Here is a 14770-nt window from a genome sequence, read left to right on the forward strand (position 1 = left end):
ATTATCCTTATTTTACAGATGAAGAAAATGGAAAACAGTCATTACGTGTCAGAGTCAGTATTTATACCCAGTTCTGTGACTTCAGAGCCTATGCACTTCATCATTATTATGCTGAAGGCATTTACAAATATTCAAAGAGGTCTTCTTTATACAGCTGTTCCTTTTGAGTCTGCAATTACAGGAATGCTTAGAGAAGCAAAAGGTTATTGTAACATGAGAATATTACTAATGAAGTTAGCACTTAAAAGATTGATTCCTACTGGTACATAACTTTGGGCTTCACACTACCGTTCATCCCTGCCTATTGTGTCTTTCTTACTGGTTGGATGACATACCACAAATATAAATGCAAATACATTGCAGTATAATGTACAAAATGAAATTGCAAATCTTGTAAAAGATGAAAAATTTTGTTAAGTCAGTGAAAGGGCTGTTGCATAACTGACCCAGTCATATGCAAAGCCATTGACAAATGAGGATCTGACAGAAGTAGACTAGATGGCAATTAAAGAAGAGAAAATCAGCAAGGATTGTGATAAAACACTTAAGAAGGGAACAATTTGAATATTATAAATTAGACTCAGGAACAAAGGTAAAACCTTCAGTTTTCATTGTTTTTTTTTTTTTTTCTTTTTAAAAATTTTTATTTGTGTGTTTTTTCTCTCTCCTCCCATCCCCTGTCCAAACAGTCCTCTTTATGGCTTTGTTGTCAAAGGTGACAACAGATACCTGTTCTCCTATCACACAATTTGTCAAAAAAAATTATGTGCTCTCTTAAAAACATTTATCCATTCTTTGGTCATTTTAAGAATTGGCACATAGTGCAAATATAAGAAAATTTGGTAGATTTTAAGATGAAATAAGTAAATTTTATAACTTTTATTTTTCTAAGAAAAAATTCTCCTTTGACTTTTTCTCACTATTTTCTATGAGATTTTGGTTCCCTTTACAATTGATTTGCTTATATCTGTATCAGTTTCCTTCAATCCTATTGAGCATCTCTATTGGCTAAAAAATTGAGTTCTAAACCATTTAATTTATCAGTCACCAAGTTAGTGAACTCTTGCTGTATTTGAGAACTGTGGTAATTCAAATATTTCTTCCCACTGCCATTTCTTTCTCACAGTTTTTCAGTGGCTCTTTATTGCTTGCAGAATAATAATAGCTTTAGAATGGGCATCAATAACTTTTGTTATTGATATGTTTTGTTATGTTAACAATCTGAGTTTTTTCTAACTTTCCTTGTATCCCTCCATTTATACCAAGTTTTGTCATATCATACAGTATTCTTTCATATACCTTGCCTTCCCCTTTTTTAGAGCCACTTGCCATATGTTTTCAGAACTTGATATTTACCCTCATATCTATCCTTTTGTTCAGTAGATGTGCTCAGTCTGAAATCCTACTCCCCTCCTGATCTTTCAGAATCCTACTCCTCATCCTAGGTGCTTTAAAAATGGTGTTTTTTCCTCAAGGTCTGTCATATTTTCTGTAGTTGTAATTAAGTTTTTTTTTCCTGTATGGTCTGATAACATTTTGTTCCTGTCTCTATTATAGCATTATCTTATTATAATGAGTTGTTTACATATTACACTTTTCCTTCTTTACTGGACAGTAAACTCCAGAGCAGGGGTGTATTCATCTTTTATCTAACCACCTCACTCCCACTATAGTGTTTTATAGATAGTAGATTTTCATGAAAGAGGATAATATTTCAAAAAGAAGGAATAGTAAAAGAAAAGCTGCAAAGGCGGAAATGGTGATATTTGTGGGAAAATTAGCAGAGTAGTTAGAGAAATAAAAAGTTTCAAAATAACTGTCTTTATAAGCCAAATTAATGAATAACTGGAAAAACTGTGATCAAGCATACAAGAAGCAGGTAGAGGAGTACAGGACTAGTAGTTGTGTGAGAAGAATGCATAGCTGTTGTAGGCTGAGAGCATTCTGATACTTGAGTTCTATCCCTCATCGAAGGAAAACTTTCTAATGTTTTACTCTTGTAGTAATCATTCTAAAGTTTAATGCACAATAAATGCTCAGCTTCCTGTTCTTAACTAACCAAACACTGGTCATTTATAATTAGTTACTCATAGTAGAATTTCAAGCTACTACAGAGGATGAAAATTCCTAGTTGTGGCTTTTTTTTTTTTTTTTTTTTGTCGTTTATTCGTGACCGGCACTCAGCCAGTGAGTGCACTGGTCATTCCTATATAGGATCCGAACCCGCAGCGGGAGTGTCGCCTTGCTCCCAGCGCAGCACTCTACCGAGTGCGCCACGGGCTCGGCCCCCTAGTTGTGGCTTTAAGCAGAATTCACAAATAAGTTCATAATAAGTAGCAGAATTTTATCTCTAATTTATTAGTTTTTATATTTAATGAGAAAAAGGCAGAATATAGTAATAGGTTATTAAAATACTCTGATAAGTTTTGAGTCTGACATTGACTTTTTTTAAAAATTTAAATTAATAGATCACAGTTGAAAACTTTGGTGCAACAGAAGTGAAAGAGCTGGTTCTAAATGGTGCAGACACAGCTGTTAACAAACAAAATCGGTAAGTGAATTATAGCAGCATCAGTGGGAATAATAAGATTCACTAGGCATTTTTTTCTGTATTTGGAAACATGTCATAACCCTAAGTTTTTGTTCAGATAAAACTTAGTTTTTGTGCAGTTAGTCAGGAAGTAATCTGCCTTTTGCTCCTGAATCCCTTTAAGACATCAGTGAAGGAATGAAAAGATCACAAACAAAAGAACAAAGAGAAGGGAGAGGAGAAAACAGCAAACACGTTTTTGGAAGTCAGAAAACTGTGGTAGCTAACTTAAGCAAACCAGAGAAAACTGCAGCAGAGGATGGAGCCAAGAAGCCAGCCAGTTCATTTTGCAGAACAAAGGCTTAGGCATGGAGAATAAAATGTACCTTTAAAAAGTACATAGGGTTTGAGGAAATGTGGAAACAGAAAGGTTGTCTCTTATAAGAAGCAGTTAGAAACCAATTTCCTACCAGGTAGCTCACTCAGTTAGATTGTGGTCCTGATAACAGCAAGGTAAAGGGTTCGGGGGTCCTCTTACCGGCAAGCTGCCAAAAGAAAGAAAAAGAAAAAGCTGGGTCGAGGCAGGTACCAGTCTCCCCATAGCATACCAGTAACCTGGCAACTGTCCCTCTCCAATCTGGGAAGGAGATTGAAAATTTACCTTCCGGAGAGATTGAACTAAAGGGACTGTGGATTTGAGGACACCTAGGCACAGCCTAGGGCAAGGAGCTGAACTGAAAACAGGGAGATTAAGTGAAAGTCTGTAGCTCCCTTCCACTTGACACTGTATATTTGAGGATCCTTTTCTGGGGAACTGACTAACTTTCAAATGTAAATGGGTAATCAAAGGTCAATAGACATTTAATTAAGGAAAGACCAAAACAGTCAAAAAGAATGGCAAGGAAACAGGAACAATGCAGCATGAAGAACAAAACTTCAAAAGAAACTGGAATCAGTATCCTCAAAATGATGAGTAACATTCAGATGGATGCTATTAAATTTTTTTAAAAAATTCATTGAAAGGGCCGGCCTGTGGCTCACTCGGGAGAGTGTGGTGCTGATAACACCAAGGCCACGGGTTCGGATCCCATATAGGGATGGCCGGTTTGCTCACTGGGTGAGCGTGGTGCTGACAACACCAAATCAAGGGTTAAGATCCCCTTACCGGTCATCTTTTTTAAAAAAAAAAAAAAAAAAAAAAAAAAAATTCATTGAAAAAAATGGAATGAAATTTGTCAAAAAAAACTTCTCAGAACTGAAAAACATGCCTTTCAAGATTGAAAGCATGGGAAATGGAAAAGAAGACACGTAGCAAGGCAAGATACATGAAATTTCAAAATCCCCAAAGACGAAGGGACCCTAAAACCTTCCAGAAAAAAAAAAGCAGACCATTTACAAAGCATTTAGAATCAGAATAACATCAGACTTGTAGAGATCAATGGTGGAAGCTAGAAGATCAAAATTCTGCAAGAAAATTATTTTTAATTTAGAATTCTATATCCAAACTATCAAGTATGTGAGTGTATAAAAACATCTTTATGCATAACAGTCTCAGAGAATTTACTTCCAGTGCCTTTTTCTCGGGAAGTTAATGGAGGATGTGTACTACCAAAGTAAGGAATTAAACCAAGAAAGAAGACCCAAGTTCCAAAAAAACAAAAAACAAAAAACAAAAAACAAAAAATAAAAAACAAACTGATCCGATAGGAGAGAAGCAAAGAGGATTCTTTCTGGAAGAACAATAGCTGTATGGAAAGAGCCAACAATCTGTGTTAGATCATGAAGAGGGAGGGCTCCAGGAGAAAAATGCAACCTTATTCGAAAGATAAGGATACAAAATACCTAATATATTTGAACGAATCTGGAGGAAATTGACATTTCTGTTAGAGAAGTTGAGGATGAAGTAGCAAACTAAGGGATACAAAAGTTATTTTTAAGGAAGGAGAAGATAACCATAAAATGCTCTGTAGCTTAACTGAATAATATTTATAGTCCTGAAAATGTTAACAATGAATACTGAATCAAAAATTGTTGTATAACAACTATAAGGGGGGAAAGGGAAAGTGAGAGTGGGACAGTTAAAAGGTAAATCCTCACCTTTCACAATAGATATTCAGTTCATTGGATAATACTTAAAATTAAGTCAAGGAATAACAATAGAACTATGTTGTTAGAAGTTTGAAGGTGTAAATTTCAGAAGGAATAGCAAGAAGAGTTAACAGATAGTTGCCTCTGAATAGCAGGAATTTCTGGTGGAGAAGTACAGGACAGAGTTGCTCTGTTCTCTTCTGTTTTGTTATAATTCTTTAGATCAAACTGTCTTAATGGCTGTTGCTGGATACTTAATCCAAATAATTGTAATCCTGACTCTGCTACTTAAAAGGTGTGTGATTTTGGGTAAATTAGTTGATATCTCCACGCCTCGGTCTCCTTTTCTGTAAAACAGAATGATAAATTGTACCCACTTCATGGGGTTATTTTGATTAGGTGAGTCAATAATTTCAAGGTATTTAGAGTAGGATCTAGCACATGTTTGTGCTCAATAAATGTTGGCTATTAGGATTATTACTGTTTGATGTTTTACACTATGCATATGTCTTACTTTGGTAAAAATAAAGTTGTTTTTAAAACAATGTGAAAAACATTAAGATCCTTCTAGCTTATATGAGGGTACTTCAAAAAGTTCATGGAAATATCCATATTATCTTTTAATATTATTTTTCCATGAACTTTTTGAAATGCTGTTGTACTTTTTTTTTTTAATTTTGGTTTTTAAAAACTTGCACTGATTCAGTTTTTTTTTTTTTTTTGCTTTTAAATTTTCTATTGTTACAGTAATTCTTTGTTTCTTAAAAATATTTTACATACAGTGTTTAGGTGTGAAATAATTTAAAGAATTTTAACAAAAAATATGGTGGCACATAAAACAATTCAGACTTTTATGCTTAAGGGACTTAACTAGTATAGATAAATTTAACTTTCTAATAGGATGAATTATAAAATTATGCATTACAAATTTGTCTTTTTTCTCATTAGAACCTAATAGCATATGCTGTTGGTTTTTCCTTAGGCCCACCAATTTTATCTTTTACATGCCTCCTTTAACCTTTTTTTTCCTTGTAAATTCAGTTTGAAATTAATTTGTAACTTCCTAAAAAGATTATCTGTAGATGATTAAATTTACCAGTATTCTCATTGCAGAATCACTCTTTATTGTTCAAAAGATAAGGATACAAAATATTGAAATTCTCTAGTACCTATTTTCATTATTTGTTTGACCAGATAGTTTTATAAAAATGTTTGTGGCTAGCAAAACAAAACAAATTGAATAAAATTGTGATCTGTGTACTGGGTAAAAGGACTTTCTTATTTTCTTTACAGTTTTCTTTTGTATCATGAGAAGCAAAAGAGAATCAGAAGTATTTAGTGTGCACACATACATTGGAAAAGAAACTCTACTTCTAATCTTTAATGATTATCCTAAAAAAAATGCTTAATACTTCCTCTTGGTTGTTTTTAAAAATACATTTGTTCAGATTCTTTGGAACCCGAGGAAACAAAGAATTTAGTCTGTCAAGTAATCTGAACCTCTCAAAGCCCTCATTTTTTTATCACTTAATATTTGATCACTCTTTTTAGGGATGCATATGAAGTGATATATATGAATTCTCAGTAATTGTGAATATTTTAAAATTATTTAGATAGCAATTTGCATTATTCTGCCCATTAGGAAATGACATTTTTCCCATTAGGAATAACGTAAGAATAATTGTGAATTCCTCATGGATATACCTGATTTTTATGTAGAAAGAAAGATAGGGCTCTCCATAATGAATTTGTCCCCTTTGAGCTCTACTCATACTTTCTCAGTTTTGGAAGAAAGTATCAAAAAGTGCAGGAGCACTAGAAGTTTTAATAAGGCTAGATAAGTCTTCCTTATAAATAAATTTTATAATCTTTGTGTGTGTGCTTTTTCATTTCTAGGCAGGAGTTTGTTGATGCTTATGTGGACTACATATTCAATAAATCGGTGGCTTCCTTATTTGATGCTTTTCATGCTGGCTTTCATAAGGTCTGTGGAGGAAAAGTCCTTCTGCTCTTCCAGCCTAATGAACTACAAGCAATGGTTATTGGAAATACAAATTATGATTGGAAGGAACTGGAAAAGGTAAGGAAAAATAAATCTGTGACATTGTTTAAATAGAAAGGCAAAAGAAGAACATAATTTATTGGTGAATATCTTGCCCTTTTATGTACTGTTTTCCATTATATACAGTTTATTACTTTTGTAGGAAAACACTCTACCTCTGTTACCCTACAGTGAATGAGTTTGAACGTCTATGAGTTAGATATAGCATTTCTGCATTTGGTGATAATGATGGTATTGATATAAAAAATATCGTCTGTGGGCCGAGCCCGTGGCGCACTCGGGAGAGTGCTGCACTGGGAGCGCGGTGGCGCGGGTTCGGATCCTATATAGGAATGGCCGGTGCGCTCACTGGCTGAGTGCCGGCCACGAAAAAGACAAAAAAAAAAAAAAAAAAAAAATATCGTTTGCGACACAGACTGGATCTGGATAGAAGCTGCAGCCAAAACTGAGTGGATTTATATTCTGTCTCAATCCTAGGAAAACCATTTGAAAAGCATTTCCAGTGCTTAACATCTTCATTTCCTTTTTTTTTCCTGATTAGCGTCAATGTTAAATTTTTTTAGCAGAGAATAAGTACTATTCATGGTCTACGTTTACTGGTGCCCTAACCAATAAAAGGAACTTTAGGGGGAGATTGGGAATTTTTTAAACAACTTTTCTCTTTTCCTACTTCTCTATCCAAGTAATTCTCAAATATTTCTTCAGAGAAACAAATGAAAAGTGCAAGGTTAAATCAGCTTTGAGAAAGATATATGCAGGGTTGGCCTGTCCGTTTTCCTATCTTTGTAATTTAGCATGTGCTGATGAAATTTTTGCATTAATATTAGATGCTATATATCTATTAAGATGACTAACAAAAAATACAGTAGTAAGTGCTGGGCAAGAATGCAAAAAGCATCGGGAACTCTAATAAATTGCTGGTGGAAATATGAAATGGTTTAGCCATTTTAGAAACAGTGTGGCAGTTTATTATAAAGCTAAACATGCATTTGCTACATAACCTAGCAGTCTTGCTCCCCGGTATTGTTATGTTCACACAACAATTTGTAAGTGAAGGGGGAAATGGGGAGTTACTGTTTCATGGTCACGAAGTTTAGAAGATGAAAGGAGTTCTGGAGACAGATGGTGGTGATGGTCGCACAGCAGTGCAAATGCGCCAAGTGCCACCGAACTGTACACTTAAAAGTCCTTGAAATATAAACTTAATGGTATGTGTATCTTACCACAATGTTAAAAATTTTTAAAATTTACAAACGAGTTAAAAACTGGAAACAAGCCAGATGTCCTTCAGTGGGGGAATGGATGAGCCAACACAGCACATTCATTCAGTAGAATGCTACTCAGCATACAAAGGAAATACAGTGTTGACACTGGATGAATCTCAAGGTCCTGTGCTGAGTGAAGGAAGCCAGTCTCAAAGGATTGCATACTGTATGACATTTATATATGTCCATTTATATGACATTCTTGAAAAGACAAACTGTGGTGAACAGGAGCGAAGGGTAGAGGGAGGGTGTGACTGCAGAGGGTTGTAGCCACAAGAGACTTAAGAGCATAACGGTGGTGGAACTGTTCAGTATCCTAATTTGGTGTTGGTTGCACCAAGCTGTATGTATACTTAAAACTCGTAGAACTGTACACACACCAGAAAAGGTCAATTTTGTTATGTAACAATTTAAGGAATAAAATATAAAAATCTTAAAAATAATTAGGACTTCTAATTAAACATGGTGGAATAAACACGTTTGTTTTGCTCCCTCAGACTCTCACTAGAATGGCAATAACAGAATAAAAATAGGGATACATGGACCAAAAAAATAAAAATACAGTGAGCAAGAGAAGAAATAGTTTAGGAAGATGGAAAGTAGTTTGCCAAGTTGACAAGTGACTTAGAGCAGAGAAAATTAAGTTCTAAGCCTCCAGAAGGACAGGATTGTTAGGAGGCGACATATTTTACCCCCCCAGAATCTCTGAAAGGCTCACAAATTGGTACACTGTTACTTTTAATGGTAGGTATGTGGGGTTGCACTAAAAGCAATAGAATTATTTCAAAGCTATTTTAAAGAAAACTGGACCCCTGATATCCCCTCTCCTACCCAGGAAAAAACAACTCAGGAGAGAGGCTTTAGAATATGGGAAACCAGGTGAAACTGAGGATGGCCCACAGAAAGCTGGTAGCCAGGCTTAAATCCTCCAAGAAGGAGATTGATAGTTTCTTTCTGGGGGGTAAATTGACCTGCTCAAGAGAAGAAACCTGTGGATACTAACTTTAAAGGTTTCCCCAGTGGAAGTGGACACCACCTGTACTCCCCCGTAAAATGAGAAATGATATAATGGCTTCTTACTATACCCTTTAGGTCCTACACAGTTTGTCCCTCCTTGTCATCTCCTAGCACTGTTCCTCTCACTTGCTCTGCTTCAGCCTTATTAGCCTCTTTGCTGAGCCTAGAACCCTCCAGGTACACTCCAGTCTTGGGGCCTTTCTATTTCCTTTTCCTATGCCCGGAATTCTCTTCACTGTGATAATCACAAAAAGTTTTTGCTGTTACCTCCTTTATGTGTTTATACCTTCTCAGAGACCTTCCCTGGATAACTGATCTAGAATTGCAAACCCCACTCCTCCACCCCATCTTCCATCCCTGTTTTGTTTTTCTTTGAATATCACATTATATAAATTTTACTTATTTGTCTTTACCATTGCTCCTTTCCCCCACCACAATGTAAGCTATAAAGTCAGGGGTTTTGCTTATTTTTTCACTGCTGTATTCCCACCACCTAGAAGAGCAATCAGTAAGTACTTCCTTTGCCTGACTAGATAACTGATAGAAGTGTTCTTTCAGTAAGACAGGACATTTTTGAAGTATATTTTAATGTATTTATACTTAGTATACTTTGATTTCTTCTATTGTATATCTGATTTATTATAATCTCAGTGATTATGATTTGTGGCTTTAAATGTTCTTTCTTAATCAAGACTGTGTACGTGTTTCCCCCAAACCATTTAGAGGTTTGAGGGAAAACTTCAGCCGTCCTCTTTTCATTCCCCACGAATGTGCTCACAGACTTAGACAAGTTAATGGCTAGAATTCAAGCCATTTTCTCCAAACTCATTGGCAAATAACAGCAAATATTTTGCAGATTTGAATTATTGAGAGCTCAGTGATTAAGATAATCATGGCTACAAATAGGGAGAGCCCCAAATTCAAGAAGCCCCATTAGTAAATATTTATTGAGCCTCTAGTGGATGCCTGTTACTATGCACGAAATTAAGGGAGACAGTGATAAATAAGATTGAAACATGGTCTTTGCCCTCTGATGAAGGAGCTAAACATTAAATGATTAAATTGTGATGAATAGAAAGGGAAGAGTAAGAGTTTAGTGAAGTGTTTACTGTATGAGGAGGAACCTAATCTAGGCTAGATGAATTTGGAAGGCCTCTCACTAGATGGTAAGCTGTACAAGGTAAGCAAGGACTTTGTTCACTTCAGTTTTCCCAGGGCCCAAAACTTTGACTAAACTCATTATATATTTGTTGAATGAATCAATTAATGAAATAGATGACATTTAATTTGAGACCTAAAGGATAAATACATATTAGCCTGACAAACGAAGAAAGAAGGATGTGTTTAAGTGGTCTAGGCTGAGATGGAACAGTATGTCCAAAGACCCTGATGTAGGAAGGATCTTGCTATCTAAGGGCTAAAAGTTAAGGCCAGGTGTGGCTGGATTTTTAAAGAACACTTCACAATGTAAACTAGTCTTCCTCTCCTTCCTACTCCCCTCCTCTCTTAGTACTAATATTTTGGAAAGGGTCAGTATGTTCATTCCATTGCTGCAAATTACCCCCAAACTTATCGGCTTAAAAATTATAATGAGGGGTCGGCCCCGTGGCGCACTCGGGGGAGCGCAGCGGCGCCCCCGCCCCGGGTTCGGATCCTGTATAGGAATGGCCGGTGTGCTCACTGGCTGAGCGCCAGCGACACCAAGCCAAGGGTTGCGATCCCCTTACCGGTCACAAAAAGACCAAAAAAAAAAATTATAATGAGGGCCAGCCTTGTGGCTCACTCAGGAGAGTGCAGTCGCTGGGAGCGCCATGGCCGCGGTTTTGGATCCTGTATAGGGATGGCCAGTGCGCTCACTGGCTGAGTGTGGTGCTGACCACACTGTGCTGATGCGAGCCCCTTACCGGTCAAAAAAAAAATTATAATGAACATTTATTGTCTCTCAGTTTCTGTGGGTCAGTAATTTAAGAGTAGCTTAGATGGATAATTTTGGCTCAGGGAGTCTCTCAGGTTACATCAAGATATTGGCTGGTGCTGCAGTCATCTAAGGGCTTGATTAAGAACAGAGATTTGCTTCCAAGATGGCTCACTTACATGGCTGTTGGCAAGAGGCCTCTATATAGCACCATGAGGACAGGACTTCTCTACATAGTGTCCTCATGAAATGGCACCTGGCTCCCCCAAGAGTGAGGGAATTCAGAAGAGGGGCTGAAGCCACAGAGTTTTTTTATGATGTAGCCTCAGAAGTTATATATTCCTCATATCCACAATATCCTAATGGTTACATAGGTCAGGCCCATTCACTGTGGGAGGAGACTGCACAAGGGCATGAATACCAGGAGACAGAGCTCATTGGGAGCCATCCTGGAAACTGACTACCACAGAAAATTATTATTGTTACTCTTAGTTCCATGTTTTTTTAAAGGAGAGAGAGAATGTAAAATAGTTTGACTTATGTTCATGAATATAGGAGAAGGAAATTTTAATTATCACAGATAATTCCATGTTGAACGTTAACAATTCCTTAACATTATTTTAGTAATTCTAGTTTATCCTTATTTAGATACTGTCTTTTGAAGATGATAGTACAATCCTATTATACTCTTTGAAGTAGTGGGGAGTCATTTCTGGTGATTCACACACATTTTCTTCCCTTCCTCCTGGAACTAACTAATAGCTCCAAAATGCAGAATGCTCAGCAAATAGTGGTGGGTAATCAACTGAATTGCATGAGTTTCAGACTCCTGGGCCATGTTAGTTTTATGTGCTAAGGGAGCTAGTTTGCCAGATTCAAGACAAAATTAATATCCCTTAATGTTAATAAAAGGTTTTGTTGTTTTTAGAATACAGAATACAAGGGGGAATATTGGGCAGAACATCCTACGATAAAAATTTTTTGGGAAGTATTTCACGAATTGCCATTGGAAAAGAAAAAACAATTTCTTTGTAAGTATTTCTAACTAGTTCCATATTTTGTGATACTGGAATCATATTATTTTTCCAAGGAAGGTCTTATTTTTAATCTTTAATTTTTTTTTTTTTAAAGAGCTTATCTTAATTACATGTGTTTTACTTCAAAGGCTAAATTTGATTTACCTCTAAAATAGCATTGGTTCTTGTTATTTTGTTTGTTATTTTGGTTCTTGCTATATTGCATATTTTATAATATAATGAACTATAACTGTGGTTACAATAAACTAGGATTGTAGAATTCCTTTTAGAATTTCTAAAAAGATCTTTGGAGTATAGCTGTTTTCTGTGTTGTCTTTCTTTTTCTCTTTGCTTCAGCAACAAAACTTTGGGAATTTCTGTAGAAAACAGAACTTGTCTTTTCCAAGCCTTTAGTTCCCTCATTTATGTCTTTTATCTGTTAAAATATGTATTTCTTTTTTTTTTGGCGGCCAGTTTGAGGATTTGAACGTTTGACCTTAGTGTTACAAGGCTGCGCTCTAACCAACTGAGCTAACCATACTGAAATTTGTCAGAATTTATGTATCTAAATCAGTGACATTCCCTTGATACCCCTGCTATTGCCAAGAATATTTTTGGCAATCTTTTATTGAGAATATTGGCTAAGTTCTTTCTATATCATAAGGATGACAAATCATTATTCTTTGAAAGTGATTTGAGTTCTGTCTGCATGGTATAAATTTTTGATAATAGAAAAAAATCAAAATCAGAACTGCATTTTGTATGTTGTTTATTGACTAGTTCTAAACGGCTCTTCCCCAAAAAAGGGCTCTAAAAATGTTTTTGTCAATGGCAATAGTCATTTATTGATCAAACATTTATTAAACAGCTTCTGTGTGCCAATGTTAAGATTACAGTTTTAAAGAAAAAAATATTGTGTAGCTAGGTAATTAGTATGTTTCAAAAATCTTGTCTTCCACAAATACTGGAAGTAGGTTTCCACTTTAGAGCACATATTAACATAAAGCTTTGCTGCAGTTAAGTGTACTAAATATTACTCGTTACTTGATGTTATTTTTAAGTGGTTGGCTGAATGATTTTTTTTCTTGGTAGTATTTTTGACAGGTAGTGACCGCATTCCTATTCTTGGTATGAGGAGTCTGAAACTAGTCATCCAGTCAACAGGAGGTGGTGAGGAGTATCTCCCAGTTTCCCATACCTGTTTTAATCTTCTAGATCTTCCTAAATATTCAGAAAAAGAAATTCTACGCTCTAAACTGATCCAAGCTATTGATCACAACGAAGGCTTCAGTTTAATATAACTTTGGGGTTGTTATAACTATTGTTTAATGCAAAAGCATTAAAATGTGTGTTTTCTTGTGGTGAATTCAGCAAGATGACAGATACTATTATAATTCTTACTTGCAAAATGTCCTATGCTGTGAGTATTCATGAAAGCCAAAAAATATTGAACATGAAGAAACCATTAATATTAAACTTATTGTACAGAATAAGTACATGGATTTTTCCCCCATCTCCCAATAAACATACAAGTATTGTGAATACATTAAAGTTTTACTAAAATGAATTTTAAGAGTTTGAATATTTCAGAAATGATCCAGTGTGAGTGCATGGAAATGTTGCTTAATTTTTCTTAAATCACTGGGGTGAAAAACCTTTAACTTTGGCCTGCAATAGTCATTTGATTATTTTTTCATTTTGTAAATAATGTTAAGTTTTATAATAAAATAGTTATGTTCTGATACCAGTACAGTTTCTATGGTTGTAATTGAACTGAGCTTTTTAGGGATAAAAATTTTGATTTAAATCTTACTCTGAGAATCTATAAAAAGCAAAAACAAATAGCAAGATGGAAAGTCTTTTCTTTTTTGAATAAATGTCTTTGTGCAAACCTAAATTACAAACAGGAATTATACTAAATAACTTGTAGTTCTTTCCTCTTCTGTGAATTCTCACATGCTGATATATGGGAGGTTGTTTACCAGAAAGCATATTAATATTTAGTAGGAAGATCTTTGTCTCTGCAAAGATCTTCCTACTAATGCCAGTATTAGAAACATTGGCTACTATGAGAAATAATCAGTGGGTTATAGCTTTCAAAACTTTTGATGCCGCAGGTTAGTATTTAGTCAATTTTCAGTGCTTTAGAACTATTTCCTTGAATTTTAAAAAACATAAATCATAACAGTATGATGCTGATGCTTAGTTATGTTATTAAAATGTAAAAGTGAATTGATGCAATACATGTGATTTTCTGCTATAATGCAAATATTTATTTTTTAAATTTATAAAAAATGCCATGAAAACTGTTCACATAATATTTATTGGCTTAATATTTAAACTTTCAGTGGTTCTCATAAGAATGTTGCAGAGAAGGTCTCTTTAAATTTTGGATTGCTTGTTCCAATTCTTATAAATTTTGTATCTATTTTTTAATGTTTCCTAGATGTCCACAATCTCATCTGCAATTCCAAAATCCAAAAAAGCTCTGGAAAAATTTTCCTATGTCATATTGCAGCAAAACCTGATCTGAATTGTTGAGGCTATTTATAATAGCCACTGAATGAGACAGTGACCCCCTTCATGGGTAAACCATCATGTGCCATTGATTAGGGTATTATAGTCAGTGAAATAACTAACCACAAAGGGGCTGGGAATAGCATAAATACTGGACTTTAAGTTAGGTTTTGCCAAGTATATAGCTTTACTATTAAAATGATTATAGCCTTCCTTTTAAAGTACATACTTGACCTTTTCCAATTTGTATATGTAGACACATTATCTTAAACATAATTTTCCTAGTACTAACAACAAACAGTATACCAGGGTGTTTACTTTTATCCACTGCAAAAGAGTTTGCTGGGGAGAGAAGTAGGA

General features: G+C 35.2%; 1 protein-coding gene across 3 annotated transcripts in view; it reads left to right on the forward strand.

Annotated features, from left to right (window-relative positions):
* Positions 1–13630, forward strand: part of HERC4 (HECT and RLD domain containing E3 ubiquitin protein ligase 4) — a 123443-nt gene extending 109813 nt beyond the window's left edge. For 2 of the 3 annotated variants that reach the window (XM_063103556.1, XM_063103557.1), the window contains exons 21-24: positions 2469–2551; positions 6515–6698; positions 11806–11908; positions 12986–13630. In XM_063103556.1, coding sequence (XP_062959626.1) covers positions 2469–2551; positions 6515–6698; positions 11806–11908; positions 12986–13194 — 579 coding nt within the window. In that variant the 3' untranslated portion in view covers positions 13195–13630. The remainder of the gene's footprint in view (positions 1–2468; positions 2552–6514; positions 6699–11805; positions 11909–12985) is intronic. The other variant, XM_063103555.1, reaches the window with a different exon arrangement.
* The last annotated feature ends 1140 nt before the right edge of the window (positions 13631–14770 follow it).

Source organism: Cynocephalus volans, chromosome 7 (genome assembly GCF_027409185.1).
Source record: "Cynocephalus volans isolate mCynVol1 chromosome 7, mCynVol1.pri, whole genome shotgun sequence".
Taxonomy (NCBI): domain Eukaryota; kingdom Metazoa; phylum Chordata; class Mammalia; order Dermoptera; family Cynocephalidae; genus Cynocephalus; species Cynocephalus volans.